We start from the raw sequence: 21,386 nt of genomic DNA, 5'->3' as shown, positions 1-21,386 counted from the left end.
CCAATTTGTAAGTAACTTTATATAATGCAAATATAAAAGCTTTTATGTATATCAATATATGTTAGAATAGAATGTTTATGCATGTGTATGTATGTGTATACAAACACCTACTGAAGTCTTTAACTATCAAACCCAATTCAGTTCCTGAGTTTGTATATCAAGAACTAGGTTTGTGAGAGTTAGACAGTGAAGGATAACAGATTGTCTGAATCTGTTTGGTTCCTGAGTTTCACAAAACAAGAACTGAGAGTTGGGATAGTAAGGGATTTATCAGAAGACTTATCTGTATTCAGTTCCTGATTATGGGAACAAGGGTTTAAATAGAAGGAGTTTGGAGGGACAGCACGCATGTAAATAAATATATATACCTATTATTTCTGATGCAGAGTGGTTTATAGTGGTTACTTCTGGTGCTAGGACTGGTGGCTGTGAGGTTGTGGAGTAGATATGGACACCTTTTACCTTTCAGCTTTATATCCTGCTGAGCTGTTTGCAGGGTTTAAAAAGCATCATATGTATTATTTTCAAAATTTACAATTCTTAGCTAATTAAAAAATGGAGTGAAGGTCTTCTGATATAACTGAGAAGAGAAATAATTAGCCCTTCAAAAGGAGAAAACTTGTCTTTCTTGAGGATGAGTTATTGAGTTGACTCCTCACGGTCATAGTTAACTTCTCTAAGGGTAGGGCAAGGAGCAGGGCTTGGCTACTGTAGAGAGGATTGCTGGTTTCCTGAGCATTTCTCAGCTGGTTTTGTGGAGGCTATTTCTGGTTATCGCTGATGGCTCGGTTGGGGACCAGGATTAGATTTCTCTTCCTAGGACCTGGCTATTGTGGTGTGATGGGAAAAGTTGAAGGCTTGGAGTTAAGAAACGTAGCATCTCATAAAAACTCTCCTGTGTAGTTACATGACCTTGTTTAGGTGCCACTTTCTCTCCCTGGGCCTTTACTTCATCAGCTAAAAGGAAAACAGTAGCATGGTTGTTCTCAATCTTTCCTACAGCTCATCTTTCCTTTTATTCTCAAAATATGTTCTGGCACCCACTATAAGAGATCATCAAGATAGATAATTTTTTAAAATTAAAAATTTAAAATAAAAAAGGATTACAGTTAATTTTATGTTTTGATAGCATTAAGAATGTAAGAAAAAGTACAGTCTTAATATAAGTCGCACATGGTAAAGTGTTGCAGAGCCTCTGTTCCCATCCGTCATGCAAGGGAACTTGGGATGAGTGTAGTGACTATGAAATTTAGGTTTCATCAACATGGCACCTGTAGAGTCACTAACCCTGTTCCGAGATAATATAGGGGTTTGCTGTGGGAATAAAATGTCACCAGAACACTAATAGCACGTGTGGAGTCAGAACAAGATGCTTTGAAGTCATCACTGCACAGTGCTACAGGGCCCTAGTGGAGGGAGAGGAGAGGGATCAGGCTATGAGACTTAATGTGTGTTTTTTGTACCTTTTAAACAAATTTAGCATGTTTTTCCCAACCTCCCAGTTGATATGCATTGGCCTGGGTATCTCTGATCCCTTCAGCTCTGGTATTCACTCTCTTTTATGCACTTTGTGAATCTATGGTTCGGAACCTGCAGGGATTGTCACCCATTGTTGGTGATGCTCTGGGGGTTGCAGGTGGGAGGGCTGATCCAGTCACCAGCAGAGCAGGCTAGTGAGGATAACAGAAGGGACAGATAGCAGATCCTTATAATGATTTGTGTCCACCAACAGGAATGTGTCACATTACTTATTTACTGTAATGAGGACACAGTCTGTACATTTGGACATACTGTAAAATCCTGTCACCTTGTTTCTTGCTAAAGCCCTGATGGGAGGTTGCTAAGAGCTACTTGGCTTTGGATTTTCAAGGAGGAATTATTAATTGCTATCTGTCTTCTGGATTCATAGCCATAGAAAAGGAGAGAAGACCAAAATTCAAAAATCAAACTACATCCTTTCTCCCCTCCACCTCCTCCTTCCAATACCCTCACCAATGTGGTTTGGTAAGCTAAAATATATCTTAAGCAGATACTAGAAAGGCAACACAAGTATTAGTCTGGTCTGGCTGCCATAACAAAGTACCACAGACTAGATGGCTTAAATAACAGTGCTTTATTTTCTCATAGTTTTGGAGGCTGCAAGTCTAAGATCAATGTATTGGCAGGGCTGATTTCTTCCGAGGCCTCTCTCCTTGGCTTGTGGACAGCCACCTTCTCTCTGTATCCTCACACATCTTTCCTCTGTGCTCACTTGCCCCTGGTGTCTCTGTGTGTCCTAATTTCCTCTTCTAATCAGTCATATGGATTAGGGCCCACCCCAATGGCCTCATTTTAACTTAGTCACCTCTTTAAAGGCCCTATCTTAACATACAGTCATATTCTGAGGTGTGCTGGGAGTGAGGACTTTAATAAATGAATTTTGGGGGGAACACAACTGAGCCCATGACAATAGATTTAAGTGAACGATTGCCCAGAGAATATAACTTACTTTTCTTTTTCATTTTAGACTTTGATGATAGCATGTTTGTTAAGACCTCAACTCCTGAGGAGTGGATTGCACAAGGAGAATACTACGCCAAGCACCAGTGCTGGAAGGTATGAGATTGGATTATGAGCCAGGGGGTGAGGGGTCCTTGTCACTGGAGGCCTTGTCAGGCCTCACAGGCAGGTTTCCCACTGTTGCATTTGTCTAGCACAGGATGAGCACAGGATGGTGCTTGTGCTATTTCTTCTGAAACATAAGGTCACCTCAAGCTGAGGAGAGCTCCCTCTCCTGCTCCTTCCCCAGTCAATGCAGGAATGACAACCCTTTGTTTTGACCAAGTGCCAGCATGTGCTCAATGGGTAAATGGAGACCCATGGCCTTTGTCTCGCCATGGAATCCTTCTATTTATTTTCTTTCCCTCCTGTATTCCATGATTAAAAGCTTTTGCTGTCATCACATTGCATTTTAAAACAGTATCAGATTGGTCTCTGGTTTGTTTTTTCAAGTTGATCAGACATAGATTGTACTGCCAATATGAGTCTGGTGAGCCATAGGTTAAGCTTTATCACTAGACTGCATTGACCAATTTCCAGCTACAAGCCATCTTCGAGAGCGTGAGCAGTCTTCTTCCAGGAAATGTTACCTCTGTAGCAGACCTCTTAAAATGTCCAAACTAGATTAAAGAGCCCATTGCTTTCCCCACAGTCGGCATCCGTATGCATCACAAGGTCTCAGATGGGGCACAATGGCATATGTGTAACCCATGAAGTAGTGGTAATGATGATTTCACCTGCAAGTTGCAGACACCCAACTAAAAGAGTGTTTTTTGTTTTGTTTTAATCTATTATAATAACAGGAAGTCTCGTCTTAGGCTTGGTTGTGCAGCTCAACAAAGTCAATCTGGGCCCAGTCTCATTCCATCTCTTCCTTGTGTCATCTGCAACTTGTCAGAGAAGTTCCCCTTCATGGTTGCATAATGGCTGCTGCAGCAGCTCCAAGCACCCCATCCCCTCAGTAGCGTCCCAAGCAGGAATGAAGGGCAGGCACTTTCTTCTCATGGATCTCTTTTTTATCATGAAGTTCCCAGTGGTCTTCCTCTTACATCTCATTAGTCAGTACTAGGTCACATGCCCTCTCCTGGCTGTGAGGGAGTCTGGGAGAGCAATCCTATCTGGCAATTCCAGCCCATTATGGGATGCAGGTTGTGCCACCAAGCAAGAGAGGGAAGGGGGAGTGCTGTGAGGAACTAACCAACAGTGTCTGACACCACAGGCACGACCACACAAAAATGCACATTTCCCTGAGATTTGACTACCCCAGGCACTTGGAGGGCCCCATTCCTGAACCTGCAGGTGATACTTCCTTGAAAGAGCAACTGGATTGGGGTTTTGGACAGATCACTTTCTTTCTTTCTTACACCTCAGTGTTTGAGTTAAGAAGCTCTAGCTCTTCAAGTGTTATGGGGAAAGTGTCTTCAATTTCTCTTAACTGCTTCTGAACAGATGTTTTGAGGCAGTTATTTCTCTGGAAGCCTTGTCCTACTGCTCTAATAATCCTTCTTCTCACTGGAGTTTCATGGAGTTGGGCCCAAATGAAGGTACTGGAATTGATGAGGACAATGAAGTCACAAGTCAAGACTTACCAGAAGCCACAGTATGAGGTGTCTGATATCTGACATGTTGGAACACGAAATTCCCAAAACTTTTTTAGCCCAATTCCCAGAGGAGTTTGTCTGCTATTTCAGGGAAAATGGTTTAAGTCTAGGGCAAATAATTCACATTTGGGATTTATCAGCTACTTATTGCTGCCTAACAGCCTTAAAACTTAGTGGCTTAAAACAAGTCATTTAGGCCTGGTGTGGTGGCTCACGCCTGTAATCCTAGCACTCTGGGAGGCCGAGGCAGGTGGATCGCTTGAGCCCAGGAGTTTGAGGTTGCTGTGAGCTAGGCTGACGCCACGGCACTCACTCTAGTCCAGGCAAAAGAGTGAGACTCTGTCTCAAAAAAAAAAAAAAGTCACTTATGTAGCTCACAGTTCTGTGTGTTGGCAGTGCTGAGTTCAGCAGAGTAGTTCTTCTGGTCCCAGCTGGGCAACTTGTGTCTGCATTCAGCTGCCAGTCATCTAGGCAGGTCTGCTTCTGGGAGTTGGCTTGGGTGGTAGGGATGACTGGGGTTCCTGGATCATGTGTCCTTCATCCTCTAGCAGGCTAGTCTGAGCTCGTTCACATGATGCCTGAGCAGGGTTCAAAGAGAGGGAGCAGACACACACAAGGGCCCTTGAGGCCTGGCCTTGGAACTGGCCCAGTGTCACTTCTGCTGAATTCTATTGGCCAAAGAAAGTCACAGCCTAGATTGGAAGGGAGAGGAAATAGGCTGCACTGTTGAGGGGAGAAGCGGCAAAGTTACACTGTAAAGGGGTGTAGACAGATACAGGGAGAAGTGAAGGACTGTGACCACCCTTGCAGTCTGTCATACAGGGTGAGAAAACAGAATTTGCATTGTTACAGGTTTGGATTTGTCTGGAAAGTATTTTCATAAATATGTAGTATTTAGCTACAGAAGTTGACTGAACCACAAAACTATTCACTGCCCATCCTCCTTGTTATAATTAGAAAGAAATACTGAACATTTGGCTGTTGTTGTAAAACCAAGAATTTTTTTCGATGGGGCAGGGGGTGGGTGATAGGGAGGGACGGGAGGGATGATATGGGCAGCAGGTATGGGTATGAAAGTAGAAAGCTATAAAAAATCTTACCCTGTGTTCCCTTCAGAATTTTATTGGTGCTACCCATATGTGTTGCCCAGGGATTTCCAATTATTTATCCCTTTAAAAATACTTTTTGAATGTTTGAATCTAAAATCTTTTTAGGGGAGCCAGCACAGATGAGAATGTTATAAAAAGCCTCTCCTCGCCTGACTTTATTTTGACCCCGCTAAAGGACTTCAGGACTCAGGTGGTTTATCGAGTTTTTGGCTGCATGTCAATGAATGTTTCAGAACCACCATACAAGATTCATTCATTCAACAAATATCTCTTGAGCTGTGGGCCAGCATTATGTTTAGATTTCAGGACTCTGATGGTGAGCAAAACAGGCACATAGACCAGTACACAGTTCCAGCTGTGGCAGGTGTCACAGATGAGAGACCAGCTGCTCCCAGAACAACTTTCCGAAAGGCCAGGAAAGCCTTCTTTGAGGAAGGGAGCCTTGATCTGAGGCCTGTAGAATGAATTAAGTTAACCAGGCAGAGAAAGGATGGAAGAGCATTTCCATTAGAAGGAACAGTGTGTGCAAAGGCCCTGTGGTGGGAAGGAGTGTGGCACAGGTCACAGGAATGAAAGGAAGCCCATGGGACTGGGGAGGGCAGAGCAAAGAACATGAGGGGGAGAGAGGCCATCCTATCCACTTTATCAGCAAGTGCCACATAGTCCCTCCTTTGCCCACACTTAGACCTAATGTCTGCATGCTAGGCAAAATGCGAACTTTCTGCCCTGTAGCCTGTGCTTTGAGAAATGGTTTCAGCATTCCTGTTTTAGAAAAGCAGCTTTCTGCTGGCAAGAATTAGGGTGCAGGCTGACTCCCCTGTGACACTTGTCTGCCCACCTTGTAGTCAGAAGGTCTGGTAACACCGATCTGCATGCGCCAAGGATCTGGATGTGTTGTGATACCATCTCTATCCTCATTTCTACCTCCACCAGCACTGCAAGGTAGCCATTGTACTTAATAACTGTGTCAAAGCCCAGAAAAGCCACGGGGTGACTTTGGGCCAATTGCTCCATGGCTCTGACCTGAGACTGCTACTATGTACAATAAAAGGATGATACTTCTTGCTTGTGGCTATTGGAAGATTAAACAAAGGTGTTACTATGGTGGCCTATAAAAATATGTATTCTCTACCTTTTCCTTGGATACTTCTGAAAGGAACCATTGAATGTGAAGTGTTGGCTGGTAATACTGTTGAACTTTATCCTCTGAGGCTTTCTTTAGCATACCTGCACCTTCCTGGTCCTCTCTCTCAGATTGGGCTGAGGCGAGACTCAATGTTTTGTCAGTACAAAAATGTAATGCATGCTTTAACTCCTGTTTTGTATGTCACCTCCATGACCTTGCTGGAAATCAAAACCTTTTGCCTATTCCAGGTTGCTGCCAAGTGTTACCAAAAAGGAGGTGCTTTTGAGAAGGAGAAGTTGGCCCTGGCCCACAACACTGCCCTGAACATGAAATCCAAAAAAGTCAGCCCCAAGTAAGAGTCTTGGGATCATTTCAGGTTTGCTCTAATGAGAGCAGCAGGTTAAATATATTGGTGTTATGTCAACATTCCATGGACATACTATTTTGTTTCCCTTCTCCCAGGGAAAAGCAGTTGGAGTATTTGGAACTGGCTAAGACATATTTGGAGTGCAGTGAGCCAAAGCTGTCCCTTAAGTGTCTGAGCTACGCCAAGGAGTTCCAGCTCTCTGCCCAGCTATGCGAGAAGCTAGGAAAGGTATGGCCCCCAAGCTGGCAGTTGCTCCTGGGAGAACTGGGCTTCATTTGATCAGATGGAGGGGTGGGCCCCTCAACCTCTACTTGCAACAGGAAGGGTCTCTAGTTTTCCAAGGAGGGAGAGGCTGGCACTGTTTAGGGTAGTCCTTCTTTCTGTACTTGCTCAAACTTTTAAAAGGCTCTGAAGACTGTGTGTGTGGTGTGTGTGTGTATGTATATGTGTATGTCCATGTCTGTGTTAATGTTGGAAGCCTGATATTAACACATTGACTGCCACACTAGAAAAAAAAATTTTTTTCCCTGGGGCCATGGTGTTTTATTACGAAAATAGAATAAAAACTTCGAAAACAAAACAATCCATTCTAATTTAATGAAACATTTGTTATTTTTTGTTGTTTTCTGTGTGTGAGTTACATGAAACTCCTGCGGCGCTGGAATCAAATTTTTACACTGCCTGCCAATTGAGTTATATGTGACTCATGACAAACTTATTAATTTGTTTTGAAGAATTGAGTCTTCTTATGCTTCATGAGGCCCTGGGTTCAAAACCAGCCCGAGTTAAATACAACTCACATGGCATTTAATGTTTTAACCATAGAAGCCAAATGTTTCTAAAGGACAGATGGGTTTTAGAATATGTCTGCCTTCTCTCTATGTTCAAAGTCTGGAGTCGGCTTGGGTGAGTGGCCTGGCATTTGCTTGGAGGTTTTTTTTATCTTCCCAGGACTTACTCTAGATGTACACTGTCCAATTCAGCAACCACATGTGGCTATTTAAATTTTAAATTAATTAAAATGTAATAAAATTAAAAATTCACATCTTCAGTCTCACTAGCCACATCACAAGTGCTCATCGTTATAGAACATTTCCATCATCGAAGGAAGCTCTGTGGGACAGAGCTGCTAGTCTGGGGCATAGCTACTCACAGAGTGGTCAGCAGGCCAGCAGCAGGCCACACACTGTTACTTGTCTGCCACAAGATAAACACAGAAGATGAAAGTAAGCAGTTAGAAATTTTATAGCCATTTGACATTGCCATGACATCAAAGTGGTGATCATTTTCTTATAGATTCAGTTTTTTTTTTTTTATTTCAGCATATTATGAGGGTACAGATGTTTAGGTTACGTATGTTGCCCTTGGCCCCCCCCCCCCAAGTCCGAGTTTCAAATATGTCCATCCTTCGGGTGGTGCGCATTGTACTCTTTGTGTATGCAAATACCCGTCTCCTCCTCCTAGATTCAGTTTTAATGTATCATTATGATGGATTGGAAATTTAAAACAGTCTGGTCCTTCACCACAGGTGGTTGACGAGGCTGTACTTAAGCGGCTGTGGCCTGTGGCATTTTCCCCATATCGAGTTTTTTCATCCTCCAGTAAGAAGGCGGGTTTCTCCCTGGGCATTATGAGGGGTGGGAGTGGGGTCTATTAGGAACTTTGAAGTGTGACTCCAAGTCAGTGTCAAAGAAGGTAAGGCCCTCCTGATGTTGCCTGCCCTGCTCCATGTTTATTATGGGATGTGATTGTTAGGATGTGGGAGATGGGATGGAATAAGGATACTGGGGAGAATACATTTCAGTATGGGTGGGAGTTTGTGTCCTGGATTCCAGGAAGTAGAATAGTTTCTAACCTCTCCAAGTTCCCTAGCGCCTTCCTTCCAGCCTTCAGTGCCACCACCCTGGACCCTAAGCAGTGACTATAGGGGATAGGCCTATGCCTATCATTTTCTTTTTTGGCTACTGGTGCCTGCCATGACTGAGCCAGAGACCCCTTTCTTATCTCCCACTCTACCCCCCCTAGACTGCCAAGCTCTGCCTCTGAAAGTGTGGGTGGGGGGAGACCAAGAGACCATAAGTACAGCCCTTGCTCCCTTCTCCAGGACTTCAGCACCTTCAGGTTGTGGAGGCCATCCTGCTCCTGTAGGCCCAGCTTTCCCCCTTTCCTTCTACTTCCACAGGCTTAGTCTCTAGACACTTCTCCTACCTTCTCTCATCAGTACCTCTTAGCTCTAAACCCCATGAAGGGAAGAGTCTGGTCCCTGTCTTTGCTCAGGCCCCTCCCTGGAAAGGGTATTCAACCCTCTCAGCCAGTGACAGACTTCTTGTGGTCATCTCACCCAAATTGATTGGCAAGATTCAAATTGATCAGCTTGGCAGCACCCTTCTCCTAAATACTCAGGCCAAATCACCTCCCTATTCCCAGTCCCCAAATGTGTTCTATCCCTGGAAGAAATGTTTGTGCAGGTGCCATGGGAGTGTAAGATTTCCCCGCCAGGAATCCTGTGCCTCACCTGCTTCCTGTCTCTCTCCAGAGAGCAGCATTGGTTTTCCTGGAAGCCACTCAAGGCCCTGGCTCTGGATGGCAGGTGTGGCCTCCTCCCAGAGCAGAGTGGGCCAGAGTGGGGAGTTGCTGCTTAGAGCCAGCCCTTTCTTCTCTCCCTCCAATTGGGCACACACTTGGCACCTACTGGGGCCTTCATTCATGCACAGGGATTTTTATTCTGAGTAATCAGCATTATCAAGGAGAGGAAAAGAGATGGGGTGGTTAGATGTACTGGTTATGGGGTTTTATCGACATGGCTGAGATTGGTTTAGGAGCTCCTTTATCTATGTGATCTCTGGACATAGAAGAAATCTTGCTTTTTATTTTAGCGTTTCATGTAGTTTGTCTCGTTAAATGTCACCCAGCTAAGATTTTTTAGAGGACCTGGCGCATATATTTTGTTTTGTTTCATTTCAGTTTTGTTTTGTCTTTGGACCTCAGGTGCAGCAAGTAGAGTTACGAAACTAAATATTCAACAAATAGGTAGACCGCCTGCTGCATGCCAGGCACCGTGGATACTGGATGACCAGCAGACAACAAAGTGGAGGCCTCTGGCTTTGGAGAGCTTGCCTTTCTAGTGTGGGAGAGAGATACATGGATCAGTAAATAGTGTCTCAGATGTCAGGGATGCTGAGGGTTAAAAAGAATACTAGAGCTTGGTAAGAAGAATGTGTTGGGGTTGCTATTTTAGACTGGGGGAGCGAGTGGATGTGTCAAAGAGCTGACTTTTGATCAGAAATTATGAGAACAGCTGCTGGAAGGCATCACAGGCCAAGAACCTCACAGGCAAAAGCCCCAAGGTGAGAGCATTTTGGTGAGTTTGAAGGACAGCAAGGAAGACAGTCTGGCCAGAGCAAAGTGAGGAGGAAATGGTCAAAGGAGCAAGAGTGGGTGGCAGGGACAGGTCAGTAGGGCCTTGTCAGCTGTGGTGAGGAGTGGGTTTTGTTCAGGTGTGATGGGGAGCCAGTGGAAGGTTTTGACTGGAGGAGTGACATGAAGTTCATTATTGGGATGCTCTGTGGAGAGGCCCATAGGGCAGTAAGAATGGAAAGCAGAAAGGCCAGTTAGGAGAGTCTAGCAGTGGCTTAGGCTGAGATTATGGGGCGTGATCCGCCATGAAAGTGGTGGAGGTGGTGGGATGTGGGCGCATCTGGGCAATGTTGGGGAAGCTAAGCAGACAGAATCAGCTGATGGGCTGGATGGGAAGTGTGAGAGGAAGACAGTTGAATATACTCTTCTGTTCACAGCAAACCCACCATTGGTGGGTACAAGGCCCACTCGTTGTGTTTTATTTTGTTCGTCATCTTCTTCACAGCCAGTCTCCATTTCCATTCTCTTTTCATTGGCAGCCATTCTAATACATTTAATAGATGTCCTCAAATTGCATTGTTGAAGAGTAAATAGTGGTATCTTCTATACATATATACTTTAAGCTTATCTAAATGGCATCTTGTTCTCTTTTTCACTTTTTCCACCTCCCGCTATGGTGTTACGGTGTGGCCACGTTTCTGACTGCTGTATTTTCCAGAATGGGTGTCCACTGCATAGACTTTTCAATTTCTCTAATGATAAATGTCCAGGCTGCTGCTGCTCGTGGATGCCATACACAGCACCATGGTACAGCACATCTTCTTATAAGTCCTGTGCAAGACTTTTTCAAGATGTATTGCCAGGAGTGGGCTTGCTGGCCCCAGGATATGCATATACTTCATTTTGCTAAGGATGGCCACTTTGCTTTCCAGAATGGCTGGTCTACTTTGTGCATAAGGGTTCTGTGATCCCCACATTCCTGAACATGTTCAGTGGGTTCTGATTGTCCAGTTTTTGCAAACCTGGTAGATGTATCTCATTGTAGTTTTAACTTGCATTCCTATGATTATTAGTGAGGTTGAGCATCTACATTTATTTATTGGTTAGTCAAGTTTCCCCCACTGCAAACTGCCAGTTTATATATTTTGCCTAGTTCTCTGTTGTGCTTCCAGGAAAGTCTTTTTCTTGTGGTTGTAGGAATTCTTCTTATGTTCTAGATGTGCCCACTCCAGTGTGGTGGCCACTAACCACTTGTGACTCATTAACTTTAAATTAATTAAAATTAAATAAAATTAAAAATTCAGTTCAAGGGCTCAATATTCAGATGTGGCTGGTGGCTTGTAGATTGTTTGGCACAGGTATAGAACATTTCCATTTTCACAGAAAGTTCTCTTGGACAGTGCTGATCTAGATGTTAATATTTGTCTTCTATTAACTTTATTTCATGTGCCCTTTGTTTGAACAGTTTTAATGTAATCAAATCTACCAGTTTTTCTCCTGAAATTTGTGGGTTTTGGGTTTCTTTGAAGATATTATTTGTTGAAGGAGTTAAGTGAAGACTCCTTCCACTTACGTGTGACCTCAAGGTCACAAAGATATCCTCATACATTTTCCCTTAATGGTTGTCACACTTAGATCTTTAATTCACCTGGGGCTTACCTTTGCGTATGGTGTGAGGTTGAGATTTAACCTTATTTTTCTCTCTATAAATTAGTTTTCCTAATATTATCTATGTTTTAGGGGTTTTAACTGGATTCTAATAAATAGCAGACATACAACCATTTCTTTATTATTTATGGTATTTTTAAGACTAGAAAGTTATGTTATGAATACTCTAAAAGTAATTTTTTACTCTGTCCTAGATAAGAGATGCTGCCTATTTCTATAAGCGAAGCCAGTGCTACAAAGATGCTTTCAGATGCTTTGAGCAGATTCAGGAATTTGATCTAGCACTCAAAATGTACTGCCAAGAGGAGCTTTTTGAAGAAGCTGCTATTGCAGTAGAAAAGTAGGTGGTTTTATTCTCTCTCTTCTCCCTCCATTCCTCCTCCTTCTCCCTGGGGGCAGCTTGCCCTAGGTGGTGGTACCCTGATCATGTTGCCCTCCTTCTGTTTGAGTGGTGGCCTCGGTGCTGGGCCTTGAGAGCAAGATTGTGTTTTCCACTCTCTTTATAATCTTTGACAGAGTGTCATGAGGAGAGGGGGCCGAAGAAGATGAGGGTGTGTTACGAGTGTGTATATAACAGCATATACTGACTTTGATCAGCAGAATGAAGGGAGGCCCTTCAGAGTTCATTAATCTCGCACAAATCCAACCACATGCACACCTGGCAAGAGAGAAGAATCATAAGTTAGATAATAAGGGGGAGACTAATGTAGTCGCTGATGTGCATAAGCCTCCATTTCATCCTTTCTCATTAATCACATCAAATTGAACAGAGTTGTATACCCTATGTGATTATCATGGTTTTGTGAGAGCTGAAGGGAGTATTTTCAAGGGTAATTTTGACTATGCATAAATTATAGATTGGCTTTCAAACTTAAGTCCCACTTGCTTGAGTTGCACCTCCGCTATATTTCATTAAAGCACGCTAATGCCTGACTAAAGAATAAAGAATTTATTATTCATTATTATTATACTGATAACAGTGTAAAATGAAGCATTTATAAAAATGCTTGAATGCTTGACAAATTTTGGTCTCATTTTGTAATACCTACACTCGGGAGTTTTATTTAAGTTGCTCTATGATGTATCTTGGAGGAAATTTTCTGCTGGTTGGGTGATAGTAAGTTGACATTCGTGTCCTCTGTCTTTGCAGGTATGAAGAAATACTAAAGACCAAGACCCTTCCCATTTCCAAGCTCTCCTATTCTGCCAGTCAGTTTTACTTGGAAGCCGCAGCAAAGTACCTTAGTGCAAATAAGATCAAGGAAATGATGGCTGTCCTCTCGAAGCTAGACATAGAGGACCAGTTGGTGTTCCTGAAGTCTCGGAAATGCGTAGCGGAAGCTGCAGACTTGCTGAACAGGGAAGGTCGGAGAGAAGAGGCTGCTCTGCTGATGAAGCAACATGGCTGCCTCCTGGAGGCTGCCAGGCTTACTATGGACAAGGACTTCCAGGCCTCCTGTCTGCTGGGGGCTGCCCGCCTCAATGTGGCCAGGGATTCTGATGTGGAACATACCAAGGCCATTCTGAGAGAAGCACTTGACCTTTGCTATCAAACCAGCCAGTTGTCCGGCATCGCTGAGGCCCAATTCCTGCAGGGGGTAATCCTGAGAGACTTTCAGAAGCTCAAGGATGCCTTTTTCAAGTTTGACACACTCAACCACTCAGCTGGAGTGGTGGAAGCGCTCTATGAAGCAGCCAGCCAGTGTGAGGTCGAGCCTGAGAAGGTTCTGGCCCTGGCTCCGGGGGGCTTGGAAGTCCTCCTCAATCTAGTCAGGGCCCTCAAAAGAGTGACTAACAATGCTGAGAAGGAAATGGTCAAATCTTGCTTTGAGTTTTTTGGGATTTCCCAGGTGGATGCCAGGTATTGCCAGATAGCTCAAAATGACCCTGGGCCTATATTAAGAATAATTGTTGACCTGGATTTAAATTTGAGAGAGAAGAAGACAAAAGACCATTACTTGATAATGATTGACCAGGTGAAATTAGCCTTAAACAAACACCTTTTGAGCAGGCTGTGTCAGATTACACAGAGCTTGCTTGGGAAGATCTACCCACAGGTCTGCATGAGGTATCTTGTAGGCTTAAAATGTGAGGAGGAAAACTGTGATGCTTTTCACAGGCCACTACGGCGTTGTGAGGCCAAGTGTATGGTTCAGTCGAAAATACACCTGGTGGCAATCAATGGTTTGCTTCTGGAAGCTAAAAAAGTATTCCCTAAAATATTAGCTGAAGAACTTGAAGAAATTGATTATATTTTGTCTACAGATATGTATGGCCTTTGCAAATCCTTCCTGAATGTCCTCTTCCCTAAGCATTTCCATCAGAGAGTGTTGTCAGAAAACCCTATGGCATGCAAAGAAATCCTCAAACCACATTACAAATCCTTCCGATCCTACAGGTTTGCTTTGAAAGAGTACATCCACTTTCTGTTTCAAAATGAAAGAGCACGTAGCCGCCGGGAATCCACAGACCTGTGGCTGAGTGCCATGCAAGCTTCCCTTCTGTCCTCCAACTACCCAGAGGAGTTTGAAAAGCTGCTCCACCAGGAGGAGGACAATTATAACAAGGAGCTCAAAGCTCTAGAATCTGAAAAAGAGGACAGGGGCAGGGGGAGAGGCAGCAGGATGAAAGGAATGGAAGGTAAATTCGGCATGCTGGCGCCCAACAAGGATGATGAAAGTACAGAGAAGACCCATCTGTGTTTCATCCGGCTGCTGGAGAATTGCATTGACCAGTTATATGTGTACAGAAACCCAGAAAACTACAAAAGGCTCTTTTTCCGTTTCATGAATGTCCTGGTCAAGAGGTGCAAAGAACCACTCATCCCCAGCATTGGAAACACAGTGGCCCTGTTGGAGTTCCAGTTTGTCCACTGCGGGGTGGTGCTGGCCCGTCTCTGGAAGAATGCCATCCTGTGCCTCCCCAAGAGCTACATTGCGCTCTTGCACTACTGGGAGTTCCTGTTTAGCAAGAGGGACAGGGAGTTTGGGGACGTGTTCTCCATAATTCAGGAATACAAACCGAAGGATGTGACAAGAGCCATTCAGGATTTCCGGTTCCACCTCTCCTATCTCGTCAAGGTGCTATGTGGCTGTGAGAATGTGCACTTCAATGTCCTACTTGATGCCTTCAGTGAAATAGACTGTGTGGTCTCAGGTGAGGCAGAGCGGACACTGGTGCTGTGCTTGGTGATGCTAGTGAATGCTGAGGAGGTCCTACAGCCATCCTGCAAGCCTCTCCTGTACCGCCACTTCCAGGAGATCGAGACCAGGCTGCAGCTCATGAGCATGGACTGCCCAGACCAGGTTCCCCAGAGGCTCCTAAAGGTGGTGAGGCGGGTGTTAATGGCGGTCACTGTGAAGTCTGTGGCTGAGGCACTGCAGGAGCTGCTCTTTGAGCGGGATGAAGAGTACCTGATGGACTGCCACTGGCGGTGGGACAGCGTGCAAACGAAAGGGTCCACGTTCCGCGGCCTCTATCATGAGGAGGTCAGACTGAATCGCTTGCTCTGTATGGACCCTGTGGACTACTTAGCTGAACCTGAGTGTGAGTTTGGTGAGGATGAGACAGATGAGCTGACATTAGAAGACAGAGACTACCTCCTGGCTGCCATCCTTTCCCAAAAGCAGCGGAAGGCCTCCATCCAGCGAAAGTTGAGGAGGGCGTGTCTGGTGGTGTCTCTGTGCATTAGCTGGAGGAGAAGGGTGGGCACCCAGACAGAGCACATCAGGGAGGAGGCCAGGGAGCCTGGGGCTGGGAATTTCAAAAGAGCTGACGTGGACAGGACTCAGTGCGACCTGTGTGGGGTGAAGTTCATCCGCAGCCCTGAGAACTATTTCAGCCCCAGCAAAGCATTTGAGGGAGTGGCTTCAGAGGCTGTGATCCTTTCCGGTGCTGAGCTGGAAGGGAAGGAGTGTCAGGAGAGGAACAGCGAGTCTTACGAGCAGCACATCCACCTAGAAGGCCACCAGAGGCAGCAAGTGGCCTACCAGAAATACTCAGAATTTTTCCTTGAGAAGGTAGACCCAGCCATTGACGAAGGCAAGCTGGTGGTGCAGGACATCGAGCAGAGTGTGTGGATCCACAGTCACCTAGGCTCTAAAGAGCACAGCCACATGCTGCAGAGGAAGGTCCAGGAGAACATCAAAAGGGTCTCGGATATGGTGGAGGACCTCTACAGGCGGAAGGCCTGGGCTGGCGGTAAGGGCTTGTGGAGATGGGGCCCAGAAGGGGTTAGACCCAGGTTCTGAGAATGCTTAGCAGAGTTAAATCCTTTGTAGTGACTTTTGACTTGGGGATTATGGAATCTTGGCATTAGCAGAATATAAGTGAGAAATGTATGTTCTCAAATTACAGCAAAACCTCATTGTTTGGACCACCCTCCCCCAATTATAAGTTTGTGATTATCTTTGGCCAAGATAGTTTCCCCAGGTGCTACAGATGAGAAAATTGCTAATTCTATGGAGAGGATCTAAGAAGAAGCTACTTCTTGGCAACATTGAGTAGAAGTTATATATAAACTCAGTGAAACTACATATTTTAAAACATTCTATAATTCAGAGACTCTCTTTCCAGTTTAAGGTTTAATGGCTTTTCAACACTGGCATCCTGAAATGTTTGCAGTTGGCAGTCTCTGCAGATACACAGTAATGGTGTCAGGCTAGCCTTTAATTGTAGTTTATTATGGTGGCAGAAGGCAGCTTTTGGTCCCTTACCCTTAAGGAGGGCTCTCCTCAGGCAAAGCACAAACAGAGACCAGCTCTTGGGGCATGGGGGCTTTGGCTCTAGTACTTGGTGTTCTAGTCCCTGTGATGACCTCTTCACTCAGCACCCGTTCTTTGGTTTCTATAGCGGAGGAGGCGATGACTCGGCTGGTCAACATTCTGATCCTGTCGGTTAGGCGTGCACGAGAGTGGTTGATGAAAACAGAGCTCTGCTTAAAGGAGGAAGGTAAGGAGTCCTATATTCCAGGGACAGGTAACACTTTGGGTCCTGTGGTTCTTAATACTGCTGGCTCTGAGGTGAATCTAAAGTGGGGCTGCCCAGTGATGTCAATAGTGACCTCTCACTGTTTAGAATCATCACCCCCATTGAGTCAAATTACTGGTAGCATTTATATCTGAGCTTTTCTATCTGACTGTGAGAGCTGTTATACCGGGCTCATGTTAGTTGCTAAAAATGTCTTGCTGCTCATGAACTGTTACTGATGATGTTTAGTCACTGTGTGTACTCCATGCAGGGACTCCCAAGGATGGGCAAAGTATTGTAAAGCCATCCCTTGATAAATATATTTTCCTGTGTCAATCAGTTACTTAAGTCAATGGATATTTATTGAGTGTCTAGTATGTATCGATGCTGTTCTAGGCCTGGGGATACACTTTTTGAACAAAACAAACAAAATCATTGGGGAAACTTGCACACGTCTTCCTACAGAGGGTTAAAAGCTTGTGTAGAGTGAATCAGGTTTCCTTTCTGGCAGTCGGAATTATCTTGCCAAGTTCTGTGTGATTGGGAATGTCTTCCCTCTTTCCCATTCCAACTATTGCCCCCTCCTGGCTGGACCACATTTCTTGTTGCTCCAAGTATTTCACTAACCATGGAAGCCCCTGGAAAATCCAGACCCCAGAGTTAGGGAAAACTTGAAGGGACTTGGCGTAAATGTCTGTGCCAAAAAAAAATACTTAGCATGTAGTCCCTTCTGGGGACTATGGTTTTGTGTTTATTTCAAAAGGAAGATAATTGGTATACCAACTCAAGTTTATGGTTGACTTTAGGTTTTGCTTGATTTCTTTATTATTTAAAAGGCCTCTAAAATAAGGCCAGAGGAACCAGCCTATAAAAGAACTTAATTCTGGGGGAAGGGTGTTTGCCCTGGCTCTTCTTGAGAAGCAACACCAGTACTCAAAGGAAAATACTCTTTCTCTGGCACCCTTATTACAGAGACTTTAAATTTTACTAGAAAGTTATATCTTATAGTGGAGTGGTTAAAAAAAACAAAATCACCATTCTGCACTTTGTTTCTGGTTTTTGCTTTTTAAACAGGTATCGTTCAGGAAGATGATTATGAAAATGAAGTTGAAGACTTTGGTGAGCTCCGTCCTAGGAGGCGTTCACGGAAATGTGGAAAGCAGAGAAAATACTAACATCCACATCCATACAGCTGCTGCCTCCTCAACCTCTAGAACATTCCATCCTGACTTAGAATTCTGAGTACTGGAGCCCAAGAGTAAAAGAATGTGAATTAGCATTACAGAAATGAGTAGGGGAGTCTGACAAGGCCTTTGCTTTTTGTTCTTGTTATTTGTGTTTCATTGGTGGCTTAGGGTCTGATTACTCCCTCACCTGCAGGGACCTCTTAAGTGTTTTCCAAGTAAAGTCTAACAGTATTAGTTCCCCCTGCAAAACATGTGTAGATTAGAGGAGTTGTAGTTGAAGGGAACATTGGGACTCCTCCTTTCAAAGTCCCCAGACTTTCTGGGTTATCTTTATCCTGACACGAGTCCGTAGCAGGGGCCTAGGTGTTTAAGACAGACACCTCTCACCTCAGAGTTGCTGCTGCTCTGGACCAGAAAATCCCTCTATGGACCCCTCATCTCCTGCCACACTACTGCAACGCTAAGTAGTACAAGAGCTGTGTGTGCTCAGGGTCTGTATGGGCCCTGCCACCGGCCACCATGATACCAGACTGCATTCGGTTATCTCTGGTTATGTCTACATTTGTAGTAGTTTCTTCCATTATAAATGTTAGCCATTTCTCTCTGTGGCAACTTTTCTGCCCTCCTTTCCTCCGTCTTTTTGTGACCGTTCTCAGCTACCTGTGCAAGTCACGTTTAGACTACCTCAGAATGTAGTCAAGAATTCGCCCAGAGGTGAAAGGCTGGGAAATGTTGCTGGGGGCATTCCCGGCATGCCTCTCCAAGGTGGTCCTAACTCTGCCTTGGCTGTGCTGCAGACATTCTGAAAAGTGTTTTTTATGCGGCCCTATGTGTCTAGTTTTCTTGGTTTTCCCTGGCAAGTTTACCACTCTAGCTTAGGTTGACATTCTGATGAGTTTCTCCCCGCTGAGCTCACCATGGTAGGATCATGACCTGCAGAGTCGCAGGTCAGTTAAGAGCAAGTGGACAGAGGAGGAAGCCAGCCTTACAGTGCCAATCCATGAGGATTTGGCTGCGAATCACTGCCACGTGGCTGGTCGGCCCTATAAGAGGGCAGGGTGTGGGCCTTTCTGTAGGAGGCCATTGCTTTCCCCCTCCATCCACTGAACCAGCAGCCCTCAGTGTGGTCCCACTTGGGAAGCCTTCTTGCCTCTCTGAGGGTCACTGCCCACCCTTACCCCACCTCTCTGCTTAGCCTAGTATGGAAAGGTCAGGTTCACACTGGTCTTTGATTCGTCCTTGCGACAGAACCAACTTTTGCCCCATGTGGCTGCTGCTTTTGCTGCTTATTGTTTTCTCTTCATTGTCTTTCTAAATGACTCTGTTCCCTTGAAATGTTTGTTTCTAATTTTTATTAGGTTATGTTTCTAATTTTTATTCCAGGTGTTTTTTATAAACTTTACTTGACAGAACAAAAAAGAAACAAAACCCCAGTCAAATCTTGCTGTACTATCACATTTTTATAAAGTTAAATCATTTCTCTTACCTGCTGCTATCGTTTTGTTTATTTTCAGTCTCTACTCGGAGTAAAAGAGTAAATCATGAAACTGGTCTCTTCTAGTCATGCGGTTGATGCTGGTCAGGATAGAAGCTTGCTGGTCAGGGACAGAGCAATAAAGTCAGTCCAGGGACTGAAAACTGGTTGAAGTGTTCTTGAGGGCCTGCCTTGTGCATATTCTGAAGGGTTTGGACTATAAGGAGTTTTTTCCATTTCATGTACCAGGCCTTTCCCCTAAGTAGGAATGTTCTCCTGGGAGGCAGGAGACCTGGAATTAAATCCCTCTCTGGCCCCTACTGAGCCGTGTAAGCTGGGGTGAATCAGAACTACTCAACACTGATTGCCTGAGTGCAGCACCACCTTCAGGAGCCTCATGATCTGATGTAAGAGAAGGATGGAAATGTGCATTGCATGGGTAGTAGCAGCATTTACATAACCTAGCTGGGCCTCAGTTTCCCTTTTGGGGAAATTGGTCTAAGATCACTTCCTGCCTGATGCCGAGTGGTTCTGTAAACCGTTTCCATGTGTTTGAATACCCTCAAGTCTTGGTGCTATGATGTCAGTGTTTGCTTGTGTCAGGTGAGCAGCGACAGCTGAGTCTTAGCAAAGCATCTGATCCTATGCTTCAAGATTAAAGAGGCTCAGAACTGGAACAGATGATCCTGCTGCCTTCTAGATCAGAACTGTCCAGTGGCACTGCCTGAGAGATGACCTGTAAGAATCCATCTCCTCAACCTGTAAGGCTCCTTAGAGTGTGGGTGTGGAGGTGGGACAGGAGAAAAGAAAGCAGCAGAAGGGTCAGTAATTTCCATTAATGACCTGAGTCCTGGACTCCAGTTGCAGGAACTTTGGTGTCCTGGCCTGGAAGTCCTGGAAGGGGGTGTGTGACAGGGATCCCCCAAACCACTCTCAGGTTTGATAACTCACTAAGAGGGCTCACAAGACTCAGCATGTAGTTGTAATCATGACTCTGATTTATCATAGCAAAATCATACCAAGTAAATTGGCAAAGAGAAAGGTGCGTGGGACCAAGTCTCGGAGGGGATACCAGGTGCAAACTTCCAAGGATCCTTTTCTTAGTCATACAGGACAGTATTAATTCCCCAGCAGCAAGTTGTGACAACTTGCTATGTAAAATACTGCCAATCAGGGAAGCTCACCAGTAGAGCTCAGGATTTCCTGGGGGCTGGTCATGTAGGTATTTTCTACCCACGTTGTTTATAAAAACAATTTAGGCATCGGGAGCCACTCCTATTAGTCCTGGGAGTGGTGGGAACCCTCTTCACTCTCAGTTGCAGATGCCAGCCAAAGGCCAACCTTCTGAGCAAGCCTTTTAAAGGGCAGCAGTCGGGCCTGCTCTGCTATCTTCTGCTTTGTCATGATCACCCCATTAGCTCGCCCTACGGGCTCCCCTGTGTGTCCAGTTGCTGGATAAGTACATACGCACCTACTGTGCATCTCCCCAAAGGAGGGAATTTTCTGGGACTGTTCATCTTCTAAAAACCCATCATGAAGAAGAAAGCATTTTCCTAACTGCCTTAGACATTGGCTCCACTTTCTTGCAGTCAGTGTTAACCTTTCAGAATGCTGTTTGGTTCCCTTGAGGCCTGCTAGGGAGATGGAGAGGGTCTTATGCCTCTGGTGGCTGTTCCCTGCCCTCTTCCCACCAAGACACACATACTCCAGCCTGACCATTCTTAGCCAAGAGCCCTTGTTCTCCCAAACTCTCTCTGGGACAGGAGTCCAGTCTTCCTATGACTGAAGGCAGGACAAAAGCTGACATGGGAGCTAACAGTATCCCAAGCTTTGTGCTAGCATCTCAATACCTTAGGAAAATCATTGGTGGGGAAGCTGAGGCCCAGATTATATAACTCAACTCTGGGTCGTACAGCCAGTTTGGGGTAGGACTAAGACTTGGACCTGAGTTTTCTGATGCCAGCCAGCACTCTTTCCACAAGGACTCAGGC

At 45.0% G+C, this 21,386-nt stretch overlaps 1 protein-coding gene across 1 annotated transcript in view; it reads left to right on the top strand.

Annotated features, from left to right (window-relative positions):
* The window catches only part of TRANK1 (tetratricopeptide repeat and ankyrin repeat containing 1), a 69,689-nt gene extending 50,420 nt beyond the window's left edge, over positions 1–19,269 (top strand). Inside the window, exons 17-23 of the mRNA XM_012642987.1 lie at positions 2,507–2,595; positions 6,623–6,726; positions 6,837–6,969; positions 11,961–12,106; positions 12,917–15,966; positions 16,618–16,716; positions 17,809–19,269. Coding sequence (XP_012498441.1) covers positions 2,507–2,595; positions 6,623–6,726; positions 6,837–6,969; positions 11,961–12,106; positions 12,917–15,966; positions 16,618–16,716; positions 17,809–17,909 — 3,722 coding nt within the window. The 3' untranslated portion in view covers positions 17,910–19,269. The remainder of the gene's footprint in view (positions 1–2,506; positions 2,596–6,622; positions 6,727–6,836; positions 6,970–11,960; positions 12,107–12,916; positions 15,967–16,617; positions 16,717–17,808) is intronic.
* The last annotated feature ends 2,117 nt before the right edge of the window (positions 19,270–21,386 follow it).

This window comes from Propithecus coquereli, unplaced genomic scaffold, assembly GCF_000956105.1.
Source record: "Propithecus coquereli isolate 6110/MARCELLA unplaced genomic scaffold, Pcoq_1.0 Scaffold1, whole genome shotgun sequence".
Taxonomy (NCBI): Eukaryota; Metazoa; Chordata; class Mammalia; order Primates; family Indriidae; genus Propithecus; species Propithecus coquereli.
Note: the sequence above shows the minus strand (reverse complement) of the source record. Positions and strands in the feature narration are given on the sequence as shown.